At 38.9% G+C, this 26,560-nt stretch overlaps 1 protein-coding gene across 1 annotated transcript in view; it reads right to left on the bottom strand.

Moving 5' to 3' along the window:
- Positions 1-25,988, bottom strand: part of LOC127669932 (zinc finger protein 431-like) — a 58,702-nt gene extending 32,714 nt beyond the window's left edge. Inside the window, exons 1-3 of the mRNA XM_052164187.1 lie at positions 25,874-25,988; positions 25,376-25,436; positions 23,363-24,291 (exon numbers count right to left, since the gene is read on the bottom strand). Coding sequence (XP_052020147.1) covers positions 23,363-24,291; positions 25,376-25,436; positions 25,874-25,907 — 1,024 coding nt within the window. The 5' untranslated portion in view covers positions 25,908-25,988. The remainder of the gene's footprint in view (positions 1-23,362; positions 24,292-25,375; positions 25,437-25,873) is intronic.
- Between the last annotated feature and the right edge of the window lie 572 nt (positions 25,989-26,560).

Raw genomic sequence — 26,560 nt, 5'->3', positions numbered from 1 at the left:
GCTATGGGACTGTGCCATTTCTCCAGGTTTCTGGAGCTACATGGTTGGGGGCTCTGAAGTCAAGTTGTACTCTGTGCAGTTGTTAACAAGCCTGGAGAGCCCATCTCTGAGGTCACAATAAGCATGTTCAGGTAGGCAGCCAAAACACCTACCTGCTTAGATACCCAAATCTCTACAGGATGATGGGAGAGCTGATATCCACAGAGCAGGCATTTCAAGCCTGTGCCAAAGTCTTTCCTGTCTCACTGGATTCCAGGTGTGCTCTCTTTCTCTTTGGTCCTCAGCCTGGTCTGTGTATTCTCTATGCCTTCCCACTTTGCAAGTTTACTTGTGCTCCTCTAGCTATAGAGGCTGGGGTAGGCCACAAATATCCTCCCCCAAACAATTGTTCTCAAGAAGTAGGAAAATAAACTGGAGAATCTGACCACTCACCTGATATCCAGCGAGAGAAATGAGCTACAAGATTGCCTAGTATTTATCACTGATAAATGGACTGATGAATTGGACTACAGCTGTTCCTTGTTTCAAATCTCATGGTGTCATTCTTGGGGCTGCAATGCACTGCTCATATTATATTTTTCCATGAAACCCTCTCTGTGGTCGCTATTCTTTTTTGTCAACTTTATTAAATCTCCAATTAACCAAAAATCCAAAACTTGAGGACACACATTCAAGGGATTTTTGTTTAGTATGTAGAAAGTAATCAGTGTCTTTGAAGCTTGAAGACTGGACTTTAATGCAGAATTTTTTGAGCTTAAAAGGCAAAGGCCTTTAATCTGGATATGGTGGAAGAAAGCCACAGAACTTTGTGATTGTTGTTGTTATCATGAAATAGGGTTTCTCCATAAGACCAATGGCTGTCTTGGAACCCAATATGTAGACCAGGCTACTCATAGATTTCCACCTGTATGATTCACTCTTATAGTGCTTGGATTAAAGACATGTTTCACCACACCTAGCAGAAGACACTCAGCTTTAATCCAGAGATTGAATCTGGAGCACTCACCTTTAATTTGGGCCACACCTTCATCCTGAGGCCTATATAAGAACACAGAGGAAGAAAGCTTTCACATCGCTTGCTTGCTTTCTCCTAGATAGCAAATCTTATTACTTCGCCAGCTTAGAGCTTCTTTGTCTGCTATTCCATCTTCTACTGAAGACTAGAAGAGACTTCCAGCCTCAGGAAATGAGAACTTCTGTATTCTTGGACTTTGCTTCCTATACGGCTGTTGTGGAATAAGGCAGACTGCATCCTGTAAGTCATTCTAATATATCCCCTTTCAGGAAAGATAGAGTGATTGAGAGATATCATTCTATGTAATCTTTTACTCTTTAAAAGATCCTTTACTCCTAGGATCCCCAAGGAGAGTTGCTGGCCCATGAGCACTTTATCCTTTGCCTGTCTCATCAATCACCTATAATGGTTAAGTCTTGACAATTGCATCCAGAGTGATAGGATCTTAATTTAAGAAGCTTCACTCTGTTTTATTGCTGCTTCTTTTGTCTTTTGAGCCTAGGTCAGAGGACTAAATGGTGTTTTTTTTTTTTTTTAAAGAAGTTTTCATGCAGTCTTAAGAAATCTGGTTCTCATGTGTCCTGGGCCATAAGATAACCACCACACAGGAAGAAACCTTGAGAAATTTGAGAAACCCCTCTGCTGTGTCAACGTGGATGGCAGCTGTTCTGAGAGTGTAGAGATTCAACACACCCCAGAGATACTTAGAAATGATAGCAAACAGAGAGGACCTGAAAAAAAAATGAAATTGTGTCTGGATCACATTTCTTTTATACTGGCACATGGACACCAGGGGTTTCATTCAGGATTTCCTCCACAACTTCTGGAAATGGGTTTACAAAGGATCTCACTACAGCCTCCTTGGCAAAGTCTGGTTCCATTTGAAGAGTAAAGCACGTAGGAACATAATCAAATATGTTGTTGACAGCACAGCATCACATCTCCTGCACACTCACACTCAGATACCAAGCATTTTGGTCAGTGTGTTGGTGCATGGGGTCCACATCTTGGGTTTGCACAGAATCCCACTGCAGCCTTCCTGGCAGGATCTGATCTCATTGGAAAAACGATAGCACCTAGATACAAAATCACCTGTGAGGTTTGAAATCATTATGGAATTTCAGCTTGGAGTTGTTGGCAGCCTAGAGGAATTTATCTAGGCTGTGAATCTCAAGTTGAAGTAGTTACTGGCTTGCAGCTCACAGCCAAGAAACATTTAACCTTCTGGCCAGACTCATTTCCTGGCCAGGCTCCTTCTCTGGTGAGAAGAATAGAGACAACAGAGTGTATTGCTCTGTGTAACCATGGCTGTTCTGAAAATCACTTTTACTTGATTACATCACGAATTATGCAAAATCCAAAACTTAAGGACACAACTTCAAGGGAATTGTTGTTTAATTTGTAGAAGGTAATCAAGTTCCTTGAAGTATGAACACTTCAATTCAATGCAGATCTCTTTGAGCTTGAAAGACACAGGCCTTTAGTCTGGATAAGGAGCAAAAAAGCCACACAACTGTGTCATTGTGATTGTTATGGTTTCTATGAGCCAGGATTTATCTGCAATACCACAGGCTGTATAGGAACACACTTTGTAGACCAGGCTACCCCCAAAGATCCACATGCATGATTCACTCCCATAGTGCTTGGATTAAAGACATGAGTCACCACACCCAGCAGAAGACACTCACCTTTAATCCAGAGATTGAATCTGGAACACACACCTTTAATTGGGGCGACACCTTCATCTTGAGGCCTACATAAGAATACCGAAGAAGCAAGTTTTCATATTACACACTTGCTCTCTCCTAGCTAGCAAGTCTTATTAGTTAGATGACATTAGAGCTTGCTTGTCTGTGGTTTCAGCTATTACTGAAAAGGAGCTGAGACATCCAGCCTCAGGGACTAAGAACTTCTGGATTCTTGGACTTTGCTTCCTACCCAGCTGTTGTGTGATAAGGCCAACTACATCCTGTAAGTCATTCTAATATGTACCATTTGAGGAAAGGGAGCGTGAGTGAGAGGCCATTCTATTTGATCTTTTATTCTCTAAACCAGGCACCCCAAATTGATTTGCTGGCCCATTAGCAGTTTCCACATTGCCTGTCTATTCAGTTGCCTATCATGTTTAATAACTCTGGACAATTGAATCCACAGTGAAATTATTTTCACTCATTTTTGTTTGCTTATTTTGTTTCTTGAACCTAGGTTTTACTGTGTAAGAAGAGGAAAAAGAGATCTTGAACTACTTGATATACCACCACATAATGAATCATGACTTCAGAAAAGCCACAGATGTCTTTGACAGTGAGAGTCAGAAGAAGCCACGAGTGTCCCCAGGAGATGTGACCATAGACAGAGATAGGGAGGAGCCAGACCAACACTCACATAGCCTGCTCATGGATAAAGGCCTGGAACTTGAGACCTGTGATGGTGGGGACAGCCCTGATGAGGATCCTGCTTCTGATAGTCCCAGATGCCTAGGCTGCTGGGCACGGCTTCCAGAAGAGAGTGAGGAGGAGGAAGAGGAGGAGGAGGAAGAGGAGGAAGAAGAAGAGGAGGAGGAAGGGGTGGAAGATCAGGAGGAAGAGGAAGAGCAAGAGGAAGAAGAAGAAGAAGAAGAAGAAGAAGAAGAAGAAGAAGAAGAAGAAGAAGAAGAAGAAGAAGAAGAAGAAGAAGAAGAAGAAGAAGAGAAGAACAGGAGGAGGAGGAGGAGGAGGAGGAGGAGGAGGAGGAGGACGAGGACGAGGACGAGGAGGACGAGGAGGAGGAAGAGGAGAAAAAGCTACCCAGACCCCTGTTTGGAGCCCAGAAACACTGATGCATCCTAAGACTTGCAGGCAGGTGGATCCCTGTGAGTTCCAGGTCAGTCTGATTTGCACAGAGAATTCTAGGGCAGACAGGGATATATAGTCAGAGGAACAAAGGAATGATGGACAGATCTGAATTACAGTCCTTGCTGCATTTGTGGAGTATAAAAGGAAACATCTCTGTAAAACAGTGCTCAGCAACTGATAGAGTCAGATATGCTCTTTCTCCTGGCATTTCACCTGGACAAGACAATGCCTGGATTGTTTTGATTTGCATTTCCCTAATGATTAATGATGTTGAACATTTCTTAAGGTGTTTCTCAGCCCTCCAAAGTTCTTCAGGTGAAAATTCTTTGTTTAGCTATGTACCTCACTTTTTAATGCGGTTATTTGGTTCTCTGGGTTCTATCTTATTGAGTTCTTTGTATACATTAAATATTAGCCCTCTGTCGGATTTAGTGTTGGTGAAGATCCTTTCCCAATCTGTTGGTTAACGTTTTGTCCTTTTGACAGTGTCCTTTGCTTTACAGAAACTTTGTAGGACTGCTATGAACATAGTGGAGCATGTGTCCTTATTGCATGCTGAAGAATCCTCTGGATATATGCCCAGTAGTGATATAACAGGGTCCTCAGGAAGTGACATGCCCAGTTTTCTGAGGAACCGCCAGACTGATTTCCAAAGTGGTTGCACCATCTTGCAATCCCACCAGCAGTGGAGGAGTGTTCCTCTTTCTTCACATCCTCGCCAACACCTGCTGTCTCGTGATTTTTTGACCTTAGCCATTCTGACTGGTGTGAGGTGAAATCTCAGGGTTGGTTTGATTTGCATTTCCCTAATGATTAATGATGTTGAACACTTCTTAATGGGGTTATTTGGATCTCTGGATTCTACTTTCTTGAGTTCTTTGTATATATTAGATATTAGCCCTCTGTCGGATTTAGGGTTGGTGAAGATACTTTCCCAGTCTGTTGGTTGACATTTTGTCCTTTTGACGGTGTCCTTTGCTTTACAGAAACTTTGTAGTTTTATGAGGTCCCATTTGTCAATTCTTGATCTTAGAGCATAAGCTATTGGTGTTCTATTCAGGAACTTTTCCCCTGTGCCCATGTCCTCCAGGGTCTTCCCCAGTTTCTTTTAGATTAGTTTCAGTGTGTCAGGTTTTATGTGGAGGTCCTTGATCCATTTGGAGTTGAGCTTGGTACAAGGAGATAAGAATGAATCTATGCGCAATCTTCTGCATGCTGACCTCCAATTGAACAAGCACCATTTATTGAAAAGACTATCTTTTTTCCACTGGATGCTTTCAGCTCCTTTGTCAAAGACCAAGTGACTGTAGGTGTGTTGGTTCATTTCTGGGTCTTCAATCCTATTCCATTGATCTTCTTACTTGATATTGTACCAATACCATGCAGTTTTTATCACTATTGATCTGTAGTAGAGTTTAAAGTCTAGGATATTGAATCCCCCTGAAGTTCGTTTACTGTTGAGAAGAGTTTTAGCTATCCTGGGTTTTTTGTTGTTCCAGATGAATTTGAGAATTGCTCTTTCTAGCTCTATGAAGTACTGGGTTTGGATTTTTATGGGAATAGCATTGAATCTGTAGATTGCCTTTGGCAAGATGGCCATTTTAACTATATTAATCTTGCCAATCCACGAGCATGGAAGGTTTTTCCATTTTCTGAGATCTTCTTCGATTTCCTTCTTCAGAGATCTGAAGTTCTTGTCATATAGGTCGTTCACTTGTTTGGTTCGAGTCACCCCAAGATACTTTATGCTGTTTGTAGCTACTGTGAAGGGAGTCATTTCCCTAATTTCTTTCTCAGTCTGATTGTCCTTTGAGTATATAAAGGCTACTGATTTGCTTGCATTTATTTTGCAGCCAGACAATTTGCTGAAGTTGTTTATCAGCTGGAGGAGTTCTCTAGTAGAGTTTTTAGGGTCACTTAAGTATACTATCATATCATCTGCAAATAGTGACAGTTGACATCTTCCTTTCCAATTTGTATCCCTTTGACTTCCTTATGTTGTCTAACTGCTCTAGCTAGGATTTCAAGAACTATATTGAAAAGATATGGAAAGAGGGGTCAGCCTTGTCTAGTCCCTGATTTTAGTGGGATTGCTTCAAGTTTATCTCCATTTAGTTTGATGTTGGCTACCAGTTTGCTCTATATTGCTTTTACTATGTTAAATATGGGCTTTGAATTCCTGTTCTTTTCAAGACTTTTCGCATGAAAGGATGCTGAATTTTGTCAAATGCTTTTTCAGCATCCAATGAAATGAACATATGTTTTTTTCTTTCAGTTTGTTTATGTAGTGGAGAGCATTTATGGATTTCCCTATATTGAACCATGCCTGCATCGCTGGGATGAACTCTACTTCATCATGGTGGATGATTGTTCTGATGTGTTCTTGGATTCGGTGGGCAAGAATTTTATTTTGTATTTTTGCATCGATATTCATAAGGGAAATTGGCCTGAAATTCTCTTTCTTAGTTGGATCTTTGTGTGGTTTGTGTATCAGAATAATAGTGGCTTCGAAGAAGGAGTTGGATAGTGTTCCTTCTGTTTCTCTTTGGTAGAAAAGTTTGAAGAGTATTGGTGATAAGTCTTCTTTAAAGGTCTGATAGAATTCTGCACTGAAACCATCTTGTCCTGTGCTTTTTTGTTTTGGTTGAGAGTCTATCTATGACCATTTCTATTTCTTTAGGCATTACAAGTCTGTTTATATGGTCTATTTGATCCTTGTTTAATTTTGGTAATTGGTATCTGTCTAAGAAAATGTCCATTACCTCCAGATTCTCCAGTTGTGTTGAGTACAGGTTTTTGTAGTAGGATCTGATCATTTTTTGAATTTCATAGGTTTCTGTTGTAATATCTCCGTTTTCATTTCTAATTTTGTTAATTTGGATACTTTCTCTGGGCCCTTTGGCTAGTCTGGCTAAGGGTTTATCTATCTTGTTGATTTTTTCAAAGAACCAGCTTTTGGTTTTGTTGAGATTTCACCTCACACCAGTCAGAATGGCTAAGGTCAAAAACTCAGGAGACAGCAGGTGTTGGTGAGGATGTGGAAAAAGAGGAACACTCTTCCACTGCTGGTTGGATTGCAAGATGGTGCAACCACTTTGGAAATCAGTCTGGCGGTTCCTCAGACAACTGGGCATGACACTTCCTGATGATCCTGCTTTATCACTCCTGGGCATATACCCAGAGGATTCTTCAGCATGCAATAAGGACACATGCTCCACTATGTTCATAGCAGCCCTATTTGTAGTAGCCAAAACTGGAAATAACCCAGCTGTCCTTCAATGGAGGAATGGATACAAAAAATGTGGTATATTTACACAATGGAGTACTATTCAGCCATTAGAAACAATGAATTCATGAAATTCTTTGACAAATGGATGGAGCTGGAGAACATCATACTAAGTGAGGCAACCCAGTCTCAAAAGATCAATCATGGTATGCACTCACTGATAAGTGGATATTAGCCTAGAATCTTTGAGTACCCAAGACATAATCCACATATTAAATGATGTCCAAAAACAAATGCAGGAGTGGCCCCTGGTTCTGGAAAGACTCAGTTCAGGAGTAAAGGGGAATTCCAGAACAGGAAAGCGGAAAGGGGTAGATGGAGGAACACGGGGAGGGACGAGGGCTTATGGGCCTTGTCGGGAGTGGGGACCCAGAAAAGGGGAAATCATTTGAAATGTAAATAAAATATATCAATAAAAATAATAGGAAAAAATTTAAAGGAAAAAAAGACAATGCCTGGGAAGTTAGTAGCTCTCACTCTGCAGCTCACCCTTTCCCTCCAGTGCCAACTGAGTTCTCTACACCATGCTGAGGATGTGGGTGCTAGTGCTCAGTCATGGCCAACATCCACTGTGATTCCAAGATAGAGCTTATATACTTTCTTCGACTGTGGGTTTCAGTTTCATCTTTTCAGTATTCCCAGGAATTTTAAGGCACTTTCCTCCCCACCCCAGTAAGACATAAGCTTTGAAATAAGTCATGTCCCAGGTTAGAAAGTGATCACACAGCTGTCAGCGTGAGGAGGAAATTTAAGTAGCATCTCCTTCCTTTCCAACTCAGGAGTACAGGAAGGGTTTTACCGCTCAGGAAAAGAATTCAGCATTCATACTTCTTGTAGAAATATATCCATCAATAAAACAGAGAAAGTTAGCAGGAATTTTATGGGCATTTGGATGGACATTCAGGGAAGCAAACTGTTGCCCTTTTAAAAGATAGTTCTGGTCCCTGCCAGTAGATTTTATTCTGAAAAACTGTTCTAGAGGAAATCAGCCAGGACAATCAAGGATACACAGAAAAAACACAAACAAAAACAAAAAGAAAATAAAATTTACCTTACTATACATCTCAGGAATGCAGATCTCAGCTGAGTTACCATGGTCCTTGGAGTTCCTTTTCATTCTTAGTCAGGGTTCCTATTCCTGCAGAAACATCATGACTAAGATGAAAGTTGGGGAGGAAAGGGTTTATTCAGCTTACACTTCCAAATTGCTGTTTTTCACCAAAGGAGGTCAGGACTGGAACTCAAGCAGGTCATGAAGCAGGAGCTGATGCAGAGGCCATGGAGGGATGTTCCTTACTGGCTTTCTTCCCCTGGCTTGTTCAGCTTGATCCTTATTAAACCTAAGAGTACCAGTCCAGAGTTGGTACCATCCACAAGACCCCCCTCATCACTAATTGAGAAATGACCCACAGCTGAATCTCATGGAGGCCCCTCCCCAGCTGAAGCTCTTTTCTCTGTGATAACTCCAGCCTGTGTCAAGTTGACACAAAAACCAGCCAGTACACCCTCTAAGTCAGGCATCTGTGAACTGTCAAACCCCACAGGCTCCTGTTGTTGATGGATTAGCCATGTCTACATCTTTAGGACAACTACCCTAAGCTGTTTCACTCCTATGGATGTGGAACTCAGGGGCATCCTAGAGTGGGACAGGAAGATTAGCTGTCTCAGTTGCTGCTTTACATTGTGTCTGATTCCTTCATTGATCTGACCAGCTCAGAGACCTTTCCTGTAAGTCTCTGAGCATAAGGATTTATTTCCTTGTCCTGACAGTTGCTACCTCTCTTCAGCATTTCTCTGCACACAGGCTCCCCCACATTACCGAGCAAGTGCTTGGACTATTTAAAAAATCTAGAAAAAATAAACTAGAGACCTGTCTACCTCTAGTGTGCTAGGATTAAATATGTGCACCACCGTGCCTGCCTCTGCAAATCCTTGTTATTTGATTACAAGCCTTAAAGGCCTTTGCTGTTCCTCGGAACCCATCCATGAGCCCCATTTGCAGGATGTGGCAGTCAACCTCACACATTCAAAGCATAGATTAAAGGGAAGTGTTTTGTACTTGCCTGGACCTGATCATCTGTCACCACTCGGTTGCCAGTTTGGAAGATCTACATTCAGACTGTTCCTTTCTTGTCATTATAAGCTGAAGGTCACATACCACACTCACCCTACCCCCACCCACCTGTCTTTACCCACCCTTCCACTCTGTGCTCTTCTGGAAAACAATATAAGAAATTCTACTGGGTGGACGACTCTTTTGTCCCAACCAAGCCTGTTTTTTTCCACATCCCAAACTTAACGTAACTTCACACAGAGAAATTTCTATGACTTGATTAGTGAACAATTCCTACCACTGATTTGAATCCTGATTTTGACACTGAAATACAATTACACAGGAGGTTGAGAGGAAATATTTTAATTATGTATGTACATTTTCCATCAGAATGCAATGATTCTCCACAGATTTAAGGAAAAATTCCTCAACATATCAATTGAATAGCCAGAAGCACAAAATAAAGCGACTTTAAGGCTTCTGGTCATGTGGGGCACAGTCACAGCTCATAAATCCACAAAGGCAGCATGAGTCTATTGCTCAGCTTTGCTCTGGTTCCTCCCAGTAAGTATATTGAAGCATTCCAGGTGTACGTTCTGTACAATGCTTGGGTGTCTTTCCTTTCCAGGTTCCTCTCTCACTAAGCCTCTGTTTTTCCTCCTTTCTGGGAGCCCAAATGTCTCCAGAATTTACTTGGTGCAAGCATGTCTCCACCACTTTTGGAGCTGTTATCTTCTCCCTGGTTCAGAGACCACTGAACCCTTCTGCTGGAAGTGGCTCCTACTTCTTGAGGACCCCAAAGTCTCTCTGAACTCTCAGCTATTGGCTCCCCTCCATGTGGCTCTCTACAGCATTTCTTCCCCCTCTGTTCTCCAAATGTAGCTTCATCCAGCAGTGTGGCTATGCTGGGATTCCCAGGTCCACAGCACCAGGGGTGCTGGCAAAAGGCATGACTCAAGGCCTCAAAATTATCCATTGACCAGGTCCATGCCTGTTCTTGGGTCATGTCTGGACGCATGTGGGATTCTGTGTGGTCCTTCCTTCCAGGCAGCTCTTCCCAGGGTGATGCAGAAGCCATAGCTTCAGCTTCTCAACCAAGTAGCAGAGTTTAGCAGGTGAGTTTCTCTAGATTACAATCTGAGAAAATTTGAAAAGATAATTAATAACATTTATCTGTTATATTATATCCTGTATATTTCTCCTTGTAATATGTGTGTAATATATTTACCTCAGGAGTGGTGGCAGATTTAGCTTATATATTGCTAGTATCAACATGTGAGGCTGCTAAATCTATAGAGATAAATTTATCAACTACATTCAACTGATATCTGTTTTATGATATCTGCCTTGTGTATTTTACCTGTATTCAAAGACAGAAAGGCATTTCAGTGACTGTGTGTGTATCTCAATGGCAAACACAGAGGAAGAGATCTTCTTCTCATCACCTCAGGGATCCTTCTCTAATATTGACCATATAATGGATACCAAATCAACAGATAACAAAAAATTGAAAAGACACCTTGTACCTTGTCAGAGAACCATGGGTTAAAGCTGCCCTGCAACAACAGCAGAAACAACAAACAGAAAGTCTACACAACTCTCTGCTTACTGATCTCTGGGTCAGGGAAGAAATAAAGGAAGAAATTCACTTCTTTCTAGAATGCAAATAAAATGAAGGCACATTTATGAGACACAATGAAAATAGTCCTAAATTCATAGTACAATGCCTACATAAAGAAAGTAGAAAGTTCTCATATTGGCGAAATATAAGTCATATTAGTTAGGATTCTCTAGAGTCATGGAGCTTATGGAATGTCTCTATAAATGAAGGTAATTAATTGTAATGACCTACTGTCTGCAATCCAACCAACCTAACAATTGGCAACTGTGAATGGGAAGTCCAATAGTCTAGTAGTTCCAGTTGATATTCTGTGCAAGCTGGAATCCTGAAGAGGTATATTGCAACACATGTGTTGGCAAGTCAGTGCAAGCCAGCAGAGAGTTAGTCCTCCTTCCCCTACTGTCCTTATATAGGCCTCCAGCAGGAGGTGTGGCTCAGATTAAAGGTGTGTGCAACCAGGTTTGGATCAGGAACTTGCTTTGTCCCAGGTTGAATTTGAACTCAGAGATCTGATTGCCTCAGTCTCCCAGGATGAAAGGCATGGACTACTTTGCCTGGGGATAAGATTTGCATAGCCACTCTGCTTCAAGATCTCCCTGCTAAGGTCTAGATCAGAATCCTGTCCCTTCCAGCCTCAGGATCTGGATCACAGGTGGGGCCTCCTCTACTGGATTATCGTTCATTTCACACATAGTCAAGTTGACATCCAGGAATAGAAATCACAATAAAACACCTGAAGTTCTAGGGATAAAGGGAAGAATCAAGCACCCAAAAGAAGAGTAGAAAGCAAGAAATAATTAAAATTGGGGCTGAAAGGAAGCAGTTAGAAACAAAGAAAACAATGCAAAGAATTATCCAAACCAAGTGCTGGTTCTTTGAGAAAATCAACAAAATAGACCAACCTTAGTCAAATTACCAAAGAGTTAGAGACACAGAATCTAAAACAAAATCCGAAATTAAAAGGGAGGCCAGACAGCTGACAGTGAGGAAGGTCAAAGAATCATTAGGTTTTACTTCAAAACCTGTACTCTACAAAATTGGAAAACCTTAACAACATGGACGATGTTCTATACAGATACTACTAAATAAAGTTAAATCAAGATCAGGCAAACCCTTTAATTATCCCAAAACCCCTAAAGAAAGAAAAGCAGTCATCAGAAGTCTCCCAGCCATAAATGGCCCAGGGCTAGATGGTTTTGGTGCAGAATTCTACCAGGATTTCCACGAAGAGCTAACTCTAATACTCCTCAAACTATTCTACAAAATAAAAACAGAAGGAACATTGCCAAACTCATTATATGAATCCACATTGACCCAGATACATAAACTATACAAATTCTCAACACAGAAAGAAAATGTCAGACCGATTTATTTTATGAACATTGATACAAAAATACTCAATAAAAAGTCTCACCAACTGAATCCAAGAACACACCAAAGAAGTTATCCATCAAGATCAAGTAAGCTTCATTTCAGGGATATATGGATGAATATAAAAAAATCCATCAAAGCAATCCACTGTATAAACAAACCGAGAAAAAAAACACAGGATTATCTCATTAGATACTGAAAAAAAAAAACTTTGATAATATCTGATACCCCTACATTTTAAAGATATTTAAAAAAAAGACATATACAGGGCACATTCCTAATGCAATCAAAGCAATATACCACAAGCCATTAGCCAAACTCAAACTAAATGCATAGAAATTTAAGCTTTTCTACTAAAATCAGGGTCAAGACTAGGCTGCCCCCTGTCTCTATCTATTCAACTTAGTACTTGAAGTTCTAGGCAGAGCAATAACACAATAAACGGAGTTCAAATGAATACAACTTGGAAAGGAAGAAACCAAAATATTGCTATTTGTGGAGGATATGATAGAATACAGAAGCAACAACAAAAATTTGACCAGAGAACTCCTACAGCTGATAACACCTTCAACAAAGTGTCTGGATAAAAAAAATTACTCAAAGAGGTAAGTAGCCCTCCTGATAAATGGTCCTAAGAAGAAATATCTTGTTGTAAACAAGCAAGTAAAAGACTTGTATGACAAGAACTTTAATTCCCTAATGAAAGATGCTGAAGAAGATATCAGGAGATGTATTGTGCTCATGGATAGATAGGATTTACACACAGACATTTGCTCCATCATATTTATAGCAGCTTTATTTGTAATAGCCAGAAACTGGAAACAAATTAGATGTCACTCACCTGAAGAACAGATAAAGAAAAGGGCGTATATCTACATAATGGAATACTGTTCAGCTGTCAAAAACCAAGACATCATGGATTTTACAGGCAAAGGGAAGAAATTTGAGAGTATCATCCTGAGTATAGCAATGTAGTCCCAAAAGGTTGGTCATTCATGTCACTCACTTATAAATAGATATTAGCCATAAAATACAGGTACCATATTATATTTCAAACTGAAAGAAGCTAAACAAGAAAGAATGTCCAAGCAAGAAAGCTTGAATCTCCCATAGAAGGGGAAAAACATAGTCATAATAGACAGATAGAGGAAGAGAACTGGAAGGGAAGGGGATGTACAGGAGAATGAAGGGTTCAGGTTCAGGTGTAGGCAGGACAAGAGAAATGGCTAGGTGGCCATTAAAATGAGTGGAAATCTGCGCCTGGCAGAGGTGGGGAATTTTTTACGTGGCCAAAGGAAGATGGCCAAAAATCAATGGGGTGACCTTAGCTGTGACTCACTATGTTTTGGATATGGAACCTGAAGAGGCCACCTCCTGTATCCATACAGCAACCCCAGTGGAGCAACCTACCCTCAAACCTTCAACCCATATTTTATCCTATATACAAGTAATGCAGGCACAGAGGAGGAAGCAGAGAGTGAAGGAATGGCCAACCAATAACCAGCCCAACTAGAGACTCACCCCAAGGACAAGCGCCAAGCCCTAACACTATGATGGATACTCTGTGATACTTGCAGACAGGAGCATGTTGTCCTCTGTGAGGCTCCACCCAGCATCTGACTCAGACACCCAGAGCCAAAGAATGGGTGGAGCTTTGGATTTTTTATGGAAGAAGAGGAAGAAGGATTTTAGGTCCTGAAGGGGACAGGAAATCCACAGAAAGAACAACAGAGTCAACTAACCTGGACCCTAAGGGCTTTCCGAATGTGAACCACCAACCAAGAACATACACTGGCTGGAGCTACGCCTCCCTGCTCATAGGTAGCAGAGGTGCTGCTTAACTTACCCACAGGTCCTGGACATCTGAGTGTTGTGGGTGGTGTGTGTGTGCTCTCCAAAAAGCTGTGTTGCCTGTAAGTGGGATATGTTCTACTATCTGGGCTGCTTTGTCTGGCATTAGAGAGAGAAGAAGCACCTAGCCTGTCAGAGACTTGAAATACCAATGGGTGTGGATGGAGATAACCAGGGTCCCCACAACTTCCCAGAGGAGAAGAGAGGAGAAGAATTGTTTGATGGGGTCTTTAATGCATGGAATATAAAATGACTAAGTAAAAAAAAATATAATGAAATTAATTTTAAAAGCAGAGCTGCCATGGTCATGGGGCCTTTTCCTTCACAGCAAGGAAACCCTAAGATAGTATTAATATGAAAAGTCTTATACATGTGAAACTTACATCTTTTCCCTTGATAGTTTTACCCTATGGTCCCTGAACAATTAACTGCCAAGTTCATAGAATTATAGTGAAGACTGAAGAGAGAAGAATGGATTGGAGATGACCACATTTGTTTCTGTCCCATGTTGGATACTCCTAAGACCTCACCTGCCATTTCTGATGCAACTTGCCTACCTCTTCCTCCATGAACAGAATGTGGACTGCAGGACAGAGGGACCACTGCCAGCTTCCTGACAAAAGTCAGGTGTGTTAATAGAACGCAGCATTTGTGAGAGAACAGGGCAGTGGTCACAATGACAAAGGAAGAGACTCATCATCCAAAGTCCAGTGAAGAGGGGTGTGTAAGTCCCTGTGATCTCTCCCACTGTGTCTCCAGCCATGGCTTTGTGCTGGGCACAACCTCTCCTCCCCATCCTGACTCAGCTCTCAGGCTCCAGCTGACCCTCCAGTGGAGGTCCTGAGTCTGTCTGCAGTCCTAGTGTCCTGCTGTCTATTTAGTCCTAATTCCTCTTTGCTTATTGCACCTCACACTTCCTGTCTCTGTTCACAAACACTGGATCTTCTAAGAGAAAGAGCTGGGGGTTTCCTGCTCACTGCAACAAAATATCTTGTGTAAAGAGGTTCTGAAAAGTCCTTCTGGGTGGATTATACCACATTTGTTGTAAACTTATCTGTTACACTAACAACAGTTTAAAGTCATTACCTGTATATGACAATATCTCTATCACAGGAAGTTCCACTTGCTTTAGAGAGAACAAAGGTCTTGGGAAGAGTCTGGTCAGAGCCCTGGTGAGGTTGTATAATTGCTTAGTCCAGGCAATAAGAAATAAATGCAATATCACATCTGCACTTCCATATTAACAAGGACAAACAGGCCCTGCCCACTCTGAAGCTAGAGGGCCAGAGATGGCAGAAAACCCCAGAGACTGTCAGAAGGGAGCATGAGAGTGGGGAGGGCAGGACAGTCTGCACAATGGGCTTTGTTTATTCTCTTGGTGATTTCTAATGGAAACAACTTGGGTGTGGTAACAATTCCTTTCCACCTCAATGTTCTATCATAAGTCAAATAGTTTAATTTCCCTCTCACAGTTTTATAAGATACATTTTCAATCTAAGCTCATTTTTTAATGTGCTCCAAAAAGAACCTACTATCCTCCAGTGTGCTAGATTGCCATCTTTTGCCTTCACATTTCAGGGGTGATTTTGATTAATTTTTGTTGGGAACCAGCAAGCTTGGCTCAATGCCCCCAGTTGAGCTGGACACAGGTTTCTTGAGAGAAAAACATCCCGCAGCTTAGCTTGATTCCTGCCTTCCTGCCCGGTGTGGTAGGGACTTCCCAAGTGCCAAACATATGGTTATGATTGTTTTTTCTTGTTCCCTTCCCTGGTTTTAATATATTTATCTCTATCTCTATCTCTATCTCTACATATAGGTATATATATATATATATATATATATATATATATATATATATATATATATATATATATATATATATTGCTGGTCTCTCAGTAAAGCTTTGGCATTCTCCTTAGAGAATGAACCATGTCTGTGTTTTCTGTTAATCCCCCAGGCCTATGCCCAGTACTTGGTACTGTGGTGGAGTGAGCACTATCAAAATTTCATGTCTTCGATCCTGAAACATCAAGGTTATCATACCATACACTGACCTTCTTTCACAATATTTTTTTAAATGTGTGTGTGTGTGTGTGTGTATGTGTGTGTGTGAATAAATGTTTTCATCATATAGTTCCAAGGAATCAAACTCAGGTTATGTGGACTGGTGGAGCACTTACTCACTAAGATGTCTTGGAAATGACTGTGTTCTTCCTAGCTTCTCTAGGGATTAATTTGTTCCTGTGACCCACCTCTGACCACCCTCAATTCTGGACTACACGGAAATGAGTCAGAACTAGAGTGTGTTCCCTTTTTCAGGGAATCAGTGTTGTAGGAGTGGCCGACCTCTTCCTATGGAGACGCTACATCTCCTATTAATGAGAATCACAGACACAGCCAGGGTGAACATGGACAGCAAGGGAGAGGGGTGTGGTGAACGTGCTGTGTGAACAAATCCTGTACTTGAGCAGTGAGGGCTGCTGAGAGACAGGTTCAAACCTGCCGACCTCCATGTAGGAGGCTCAGCCCACCTGGGCTGACAGAGGCCCTCTCCAACCTCCCAACAACAACAATAATAATAATATTGAAGTTAATACTATAGTGGAAATAATCAATTCTGAGTCTTATTTCATGGCAGAATTTGGCCGTATATGGTTGTTAATAGTAATAGTAGTAGCAGTAATGATAATAATAATAATAACTGAGTTAATAATAACAGTAATACGATAGTTAATAATACAAACAATAATATAGTTAATGATAATAATAATACAGTTAATAAACCATAGAGCATTTAAAATCCATAGAGATAAAACACAACACAGAGCTTTGTAAATGACACAGTTGAAAAGTTTTAGTTCACATTAAAACTGACAACATGTTGTGAAATCTCTCAGTGAATGAAAGGCTTTTCAGACAGAAAGATAAATCTCTTATCATGGAAATGAACACAACTGAGACTGAGATTTGGTGCAGACAAAAATTAGTAGTTTTGCTGGGGCGTGGATTGGACACTTTCGGCTTAAAATGTGTTGTCCTAAGACCACGCACACCGAGCAGTGGAATTTTCAATATTCACTGATACAATTAGGTATTTGCTTGGAAAATATTTCAGATAAAATGGAAGAAATCGTTCAGAAAACACGGTAAATGGCCTGGTTTCAAAGAAAATTATAAAGATAAAATGATAGACGTAAAAAATAAAACATTGCTAGCGGGGGTGGGGGTGTGTGCATGGCTGTAATCCCAGCACTTGGGAGGCAGAGGCAGGGAGATTTCTGAGTTCAAGGCCAGCCTTGTCTACAGAGTGAGTTCCAGGACAGTCAGGGCTACACAGAGAAACCCTGTCATAGCTACTAGAGAAGGGGATCCAAGGTGTGAGCACTGAGATAATCACCGCCTGGAGCGCCAGTGCCTCAGCGCCCTCTGTGGTGAAGAAGGAAGTCGCTGGGCTGCAGCTCTGTAGGAGAACTGAGGATCTGAAAAAGGAGAGTTGAAAAAAATATGAACGAATTCTTAATTATCTGGAATTTTAGAGGAATAATCTCAAGCAAGAGATTACAGCAGTGATGCATTTGAAATTAATTATTGACTTACTAAACAAATAAAGATAGAATGGATTAGGTAGTATTCATTCTGTTTCTATCATGGTTTCTTAGGTGGTCCCCACAATAAATTTCTTTGTATGGAAACAAACAGAATATCAAGTTCATCCACATGAAAAGGAACTTTTCATTTTGAGAAGTGATAACACCATTCCATTCCACGATGTTGGCAAAAGATGATGTAATAAGGACCAACATTGATCCCTCTCTGGTTAATGACTGTGAGTCCATTTATATTACCAAAGAAGGTCTTAAATATCCCAACATTGCTGCATTATAAGACAAAGGCTTTGAAGCCCACTATAAGAAGTTCCTGGAGGTCCTTAAAGAGGAAATGGCTAAATCACTTACAGAATTCCAGGAAAACACAAACAATTGGAGGGAATCAATAAATACCTCAAAGGCACCCAGGAAAACAGAAACAAAAAAGTAGATGAAACCAATAAATTCTATAAATAAAAAAATCATAAACCAAGTGTTGAAGGAAACAAACTATTAGAGACCAAGAAATACAAAAAAATGAAGCAAACACAAACTAAGGGAATACTAGAATTAAAACTTTAGGAGTGCACATTGGAACTACAGGCAAGGTTCAGTGAGAGAATACAGAGATGGAAGACAAATCTCAAGCATTGAAGATACAATAGAAGGGATGAATACATCAGCCAAAAAAATATTGAATCTAATACTTCCTGACATAATATCCACAAAATGCAGGACATTGTGAAAGGTCAAAGCACTAGAAGACTAGCAATAGAGGAAGAACACCAGATCAAAGTCTCAGAAATTGTTAACAACAAAATCATACAAGAAAAATTTCCTAACCTAAAGAGGGAGGTGCCTATCAAAGTACAAGAATCATCAAAACATCACACAGAGTGGACCATAAAACGAAGTTTCTTCCCTGAATAATAATCAAAACATACAATGCAAAGAACAAATACTAAATGCTACAAAACTATAAAAGCCAAAAAACATATAAAGGAAGATCTGTTGAAATCACAGATGACTTCTCATTGAAGCGTCTTAATACCAAAAGGGTTTTGCACACACGTACTGCAGAAAGTAAGGATGTCAAGATTATTATATGTAGAAAATATTTAATCCCCACAAATGGAAAAATAAGATAGTCCGTGATAAATTCAAATTTGAACAATATCTGTCTAAATATACAGACCTACACAAAGAGATAAAAGAAGAATCCAATCCAAAATAGTTAATTATACACAGGTATTAAAAAATCTTGTGTTTTATGCAAGGGAAAGCATACACACACATACACACACACACACACACACACACACACACACACACACACACAGAGACCAGTACCAACAAAACCTGTTATTGCAACAACATAAACAACAAAATTCCAGGAGTTAATAATCACTATTCCTTAACTCTTTCAATATTTATACTCTCAGTCTCAGTTCACCAAATAAAAAAACACAGTCTAACAGAACATATGCTAACACAAACCTATCCTTGTATTTTATACAAGAATTACAGCTCAGCATCAAGAATAGGCATTGCTTCAAGGTAAAGATATATATACATGTATGTATATGTATATATGTATGTTGAATATATATTCAAATCCAATTGACCAAAGAAGCAAGCTGGTGTAATCATCTTAAAATTTAGCAAATTATATTTTAACCAAAAAAATAATCTAAAGAATTGGAGAAGTACACTAGGTATTCCTCAAAAGAATAAATATCACCAAAAATGTCATTGAAAATTTTAATATCTTTGCCTTAAACACATGATCACCAACCATTGTAAAAGAAATATTTATAAAGCTAAAAGCACACAATAACCCTCATGCGCTTATGCTCAGTTATTTCAATACCACTCTCTCACCAATGGACAAATTCTCCAGACCAAAACTAAACAGAAATAATACAGCTATCTGACAGCATGGACATGAATCCCGCTGATATTTAGAGATCATTCTACTAAAATATAAGATAATATACCTTCTGCTCACCACCTCATGAAACTTATGCATAAACTGAACACATATTCAGACACATTGGTAGGCTTTATATGCTCAAGAAAATTGGAACAACACCGTGTGTCTTGTCAGACCACCATTAATTACAGCTAGATATCAACAAAACCAGAAATAACAAAAGACTGACAAACTCAAAGAAGCTGCCCACACATTACTGAATGAAAAAATATGTTAAGGCAGAAACAAAGGTACGCAGCAGAGGTTTTCCAGAATTCAATGAAAATGAATATGCAACATGCACAATTCTATTTAACACAATGAAGATAAAAGCAGTGCCTAGAAAACCTTCATAGCACAAATGCCTACATTAAAAAAAAGTGGAGAGCTCACATATTGGTAATTGAAGAGCACAATTTTAAGTCTAGAACAGAAAGAATTGAATGAGCAATTATAAAACGGAGTAGACATCAAGAAATTAACCAGCTGGGGGCTGAAATGAATGAAATAGAAAGGAATAAATGAATCATGGACTTGGTCCTTTAAGAAAGATAGACAATATCAAAATTTCTGAAATCTAAAATGAAAATGGGGAAAATAACAGACAATGAAGAAATTCAGAGAATAATAGAGATGTTTTTAAAAACCTGCACTCCAGGGAATTGAATATTCTAAAAGAAATAGGTAATTCACTGGCTAGAATTAATTTACCATAATTAAATGAAATTAAGAAAAACAACATTTTAAAAAGAACCATTTATTTATTTATTTAATATATACAGACCAAAACATCTCATTAGATGATGAAATTTCTCTTACAATATCCAACACCACTTTATGGAAAAATTCTTGGAGTAAATAAGCACATAAGAGAAATACATACACATACTAACATCACATTACAGCAAGGCTATAGCCAACATTAAGTTAAATGGACAGATAATACAATCCTTTCCCCTAATTCACAAACAAGAAAAGGTGTTCCCTTCTCTTTGTATCTATTAAAAGTACTATCTAAAAATTTCACTAGAACAAAATAACTGAAGAGGATGAAATCAATATGAATTAGTAAGTATTAAGTAAAATTACATTTATTTGAAGATGACATGGTCATATGCATAAGTGAACCAAAATATCCCAAAGACAATTCCTGAGCTGATAAACATGTTCAGGAAAGTTGTTGGATACACGACTAACTAAAAAAATACAAAAATAAATAAATATATCAATAGCTATGCTTCTGGGTATATTTTTGTAGTGCTGATTAATGAGTAGCAAGTTGAATACAAAAGATTCTTATCATTTGCATTGTTCTGGTGTTTGAATTGTGTTGAAATCCAGTGAATCCCATAACATAAATGCTTTGTCACATAGCTAACATTCATAGAATTTCTCTCCAGCATGAATGATTTCATAATATAGAGGTGTGCAAAGGATTCATTATAATAAACACATTCATGAGATTTCTCTCTAACACATATTCCTTCATGAAAATAAATACTACAGTATTGTGCAGTCTCGATAACATTAAATGAACTCACAGTGTTCCTTTCTTTCATTTCCATTGCTATGAAAAGTCATCATGGCCAAGGCAACTCCTATAAAAGCAACCATTTAATTGGGGCTGGATTACAGTTTCAGAGGTTTAGTCCATTTTTATCATAGCAGGAAGAAAGGCAGGCATGAAGGCAGACATGATGCTGGAGAAGAAGCCGAGAGTTCTGCATCTTTATTCAATGGCAGCTAGGAAGAAACTGTCTTCTATGGACTTAATAGGAGGGTCTCTTCAGAACTGGAAGTAATTTCAAAGCCCACCTCCACAGTGATGCACTTCCTCCAACAAGGACAAATCACCTCATAATCCCACTCACTTGCCTTGGCATATTAAAATTACTACATTCCACTGCCTGGCCACCATATGATTGTTCAAACACATGAGTGTATATGGATCATACTTAACCATGTAGAATACATGAGCTCCTATTTCAAAAGTCCCCATTGTGTATAGCAGTCCCAAAATGCTGAGTCCAAAGTTCAAAGACTCCTCTGAAAGTAATTATAACCTGTAACAGTAATCATGCTAAAACACAAAGAAGCACATCATATACCTCCAAATTCACAGTATATACTTCACCATTCATAAAGGCAGCATAAGGAAATACTGGACCTAAATAAGTCCGAAGCCAGCTGAGCATTCTCTAAATTCTGCATCTCCATATCTGTTGTCAAAATGTTCTTCAGATCCCCAACTCCTTTCTGCTTTGTTCGAAGTGGCAGAATTCTTGCACGCCGAGTGGTTTTATTCCCTGAACGCAGTTTTCCTGAGCAGGTAATTCAAAATTCTAACATCTCAAGATCTTGGGGTCTCCAAAATACCTTCAATATCACAGCTTGTCTTTCAATGTCTGGGGTCCACACATGATCATCTCTGCTCCTCCAAAGAGATTGGGTCACTTTTGCAGCTCTGTCTTCTTTATCACAAAAAGCTCTGGTTGACTCCACTCTCCTGCTCTTTCTGTTCTTGCTGCTTATCCAATGATACTTGCATCTTCAGGATGCTGGGTTCTTCTTATGCAACAGAGGTTTGACCTATAGCCTCTGTTATGCCCAATCAATGATGTGCAGCCTCAGCTGCTCTTCATGACATCTTCAAGCATTTGATATGAGTACCACCTGGGTGATTCTTACACATGACCAAGTCCAGTTGCAGCACTAGGTCCAACCTTGGCAATCTCTAGAACATTCTTCCTTTGTCACACAGAGAACACTACAGAGAGGATTTCAAGAATGTGATGCTGATTTCTTCTCCATCATTTCTAATTCGTGAACTTTAGCTATTCACCTCTGTCTCAATAGTCACTTCTATTCTTGCTTCTAAATCCTGAGCCACATAGACAAATCTGCTGAGTTCTGCCACTTGATGTGGCTGAAATATGGCTCCTTCCATTACATTACCATCCACATTCTATTTTTCAAAATTTCACTGCCGTATCTTGGCTGTCCTGGAACTTGCTCAGGAGATTAAACTTGAACTCAGCGATCTGCAGGGCTCTGTCTCCTGAACGCTGGGATAAAAACCATATAACACTATACCTGGACATAAGCTTTTCCTTTTAGATGTTAAATTGAAAACCCAGAAAAGCAATCAAGATCCATCTCTTCTATGTTTGACACATACTTGTATCTTTGTATCTCAACATGAAAACAATCAACAGGTAATAATAATTCCTAACACGACACAGTTCATATTCATAAAACTGAAATACCATAAGGTTAGCTAGATGGAACCCTGCCCTAATGTAACCATTCCTTTAATATCATTGAATATCCTTGATCTCAGGATTTTACTTCATTGAACTTACTAATGATGCTTTGCATTTTGAACCTTACATTTTGTATTTTTCCTTTCTTAGTTTTCTATGCTTTTTAAAACTGTCAGGCCAAATTTTATATGGGGATTTTTGAGACTTACTATGTCAAGCCAAATAATGTAAATCTCTTTACCTAAACCTCAAGGAAACTAATCAGACTAGAGTTAAAGGCAGCAACATTTTTTGCTAAAACATCATAACAACCATATCAAGAGTTGAAATAATCCCAAGCACCCATGACTATAATATTCCTACAATGATGGCCTCATAATTTCCACTTAATAAATGATTATATTGATTAGGGTTCTAGCTAGCAGAGAGACTTTGGAGACTTCTCCTATTTGAATAGACTTTACCACATTGATCACATTAATAAGGGTTATGTCCAGTATGTGTTCTTTTATGTCTTTGAATACTACTGTAACAAGAAAAGGCTTTACCACATTGATTACATTCATAAGGCTTCTCTCCAGTATGTGTTCTTTTATGATATTGTAGATCACTGTGACGGGCAAAAGCTTTACCACATTGATTGCATTCAAAAGGCTTCTCTCCAGTATGTGTCATTTTATGTCTTTGGAGATGACTGTGAAATGAAAAGGCTTTACCACATTGATTGCATTTATAAGGTTTTTCTCCAGTACGTGTTCTTTTATGGTATTTCAGATATCTAAGCTGTGCAAAGGCTTTACCACATTGATTACATTTATAAGGTTTCTCTCCAGTATGTATCCCTTTATGTATTTGAATACTACGGTGACAAGAAAAGGTTTTACCACATTGATTACATTCATAAGGCTTTTCTCCAGTATGTGTTCTTTTATGATATTGGAGATCACTGTGACGGGCAAAAGCTTTACCACACTGATTGCATTCAAAAGGCTCCTCTCCAGTATGTGTCATTTTATGTCTTTGGAGATGACTGTGAAATAAAAAGGCTTTACCACATTGATTACATTTACAAGGTTTTTCTCCAGTATGTGTACTTTTATGGTATTTGAGATGACTAAGCTGTGCAAAGGCTTTACCACATTGATTACATTTATAAGGGTTCTCTCCAGTATGTGTCCTTTTATGATATTGGAGATAACTCCTTCTTGCAAAGGCTTTACCACACTGATCACATTCATAAGGTTTCTCTCCAGTATGTGTCATTTTCTGTCTTTGGAGATTACTTGGTCTTGCGAAGGCTTTAACACATTGATTATGTTCATAAGGTTTCTCTCCAGTATGTGTTCTTTTATGATATTGGAGATGACTGGATCTTTTAAAGGCTTTACCAGATTGATAACACTCATAGGGTGTCTCTCCAGTATTATTTCTCACATGCCTGCAATGATAATTAGCACATGAGAAATCTTTACCATATTCCTTACTCTTATCAATCATGTAATCAATTTGAATTATATTTACAATTTGATCTAAAGGTAAAGAAGCATCACATATTAAGATTTTAGCATTTTGTATCCTCATGGTGTTCTCCCGCATCATGAGTTGTTCAAGACACCTATGATGGTCACTACATAGCACGTATATATATAATATCCTCTTTTTATTTGTGATTTTTATATGATGTATTTCAGCTACGGGAAGAACGTTTGAATAGCTCTGATCTTTATAATACTGAATGCATTAATACTTTTTCCTGTAGTGTGAATTACAACACATTTGACTGTGAACCAGGACACACAGAAGATTTTTCAAATTCCTAATAAGCATAAAGGTTTTCTACAGTATGAGTTTGGAGATGGTCCCTGTAAAACTAGAAAACCAATTAACTACAAATATCTATGATTTTCCTAATGACTATAAAAGGAAGAATATTACATATCTTCTCACTGATCTAGAACAAACATTTTATGTTGCTTCTTTCAATATCTCTATGCTCACATGGTTTTGACCCATTGTGACACAAGGTATTCCTAATAAAATAAAAAGAATGACAAATGAATGGTTTACACATTGCATTCACATTGTTTGAAGTTTTGTTTCTTATAATATGTGGAATATAGACTAATGTTTCTCTACAAAAACATTCTTAATTCTCATAAAATGCCCTCTCACCAAACCTAACAATATTACTACAAGAATATGAGTATCATGAATTTTACTATGGACTATTTGCTTATTAGATTGTTTAGGATATAAATGTATCAGTACTCAATGTGTAATATCTAAGTACTATGAGACTATACAGATTGGCAGTTCTACATTATAGCTCTAAAGGTGCTACACATCAAATGGGTACCCTAATCAGATATCAGATCTTGAGGTACATGGCTTTGTAAGAATATTATAATAATAGCTACACTTGAAGGACTTTTATTTTACACTCCTGCTTTTCAATGGAGATTTCAGAAAATATTAAAATTTCCTCAGAGGCAAATGTGTATAAGCTTGTACATGAAAATTACCTTTCCTGTCTTCTAATACTTTGACAATGTTCTTCAAGATGATGGTCTTCCCAATTATAGCCTAAAACACAGTGCCAGAAAATTAATGTTATATTATTGGAAATTATTCAAAATTCAAGTTATTGTGAATTTTCACTTCACTATGAAAGCTACAGAGAGTTGGGCAGTGGTTGTGCATGTTTTTAATCCCAGCACTTGGCATGCAGACGCAGGCCGATTTCTTAGTTCGAGGCCAGCCTGGTCTAGAAAGTGAGTTCAAGGATAGCCAGGGCTACACAGAGAAACCATGTCTCAAAGAAAGAAAGGAAGGAAGGAAGGAAGGAAGGAAGGAAGGAAGGAAGGAAGGAAGGAAGGAAGGAAGGAAGGAAGGAAGAAATTACAGGGAACATTCGGTGAAACTGAATTATTCACCTCAATCTTCATTATTCGCAGTTAAAATAATAGATCATCAGAAACCAAGAATTATTTGTTTCCGTTAGAAAAAAATAACAGTCTTACCTATAGCTTTGAGGTTCATGTAGGTTTCCAGCATCACATCATTGTAGAGATTCTTCTGGGAAGGATCCAGCAAATTCCACTCTTCCCCAGTGAAGTTCACATGTACATCATCAAAAGTCACAGCATCCTAAATATACCATACACGTATACAATACAAAGCATGATACTAACATCACCATAAAAAAACATAAACTTCCTCGAAAACATATTCATATAATTTTGGCACTTGCTCAAATCATTACCTAACTCAGAATTTATAATCCCTGTGTCATTTTAGAAGGAGATTGAATTGTAAGATTCACCTTTGTCACTTTTAAATACTTTGGATAGGATACAGGCTTACAAGAGAAATGCTTATTGAGTGGGAGATGCAAGGGAAACCACATATTAACAGTTATGAGCCCACATCTGAAAAGTTTTATTAACAATTTCTTACTACAAAACTGATGGGCAAGCTGGGTGTGTTTGCTCATGACTTTAATCGCAGAAGCACAGGCAGGTGTATGTCCTTGAGCTGAATACAAGTATGGTCTATGTAATGTGTTCTATCAGAGCAAAACTTATATATTAAGACCATCAACCCCCTGCAAATATCAACCAAGGAAAGAAAAATGATAGTGAACTCACTGTTCTTCACTAAAATTCCTACAAAGAATTATATATTCACTACAGTTCAATATTCATCTT

This window comes from Apodemus sylvaticus, chromosome 19 (genome assembly GCF_947179515.1).
Source record: "Apodemus sylvaticus chromosome 19, mApoSyl1.1, whole genome shotgun sequence".
Taxonomy (NCBI): Eukaryota; Metazoa; Chordata; class Mammalia; order Rodentia; family Muridae; genus Apodemus; species Apodemus sylvaticus.
Note: the sequence above shows the minus strand (reverse complement) of the source record. Positions and strands in the feature narration are given on the sequence as shown.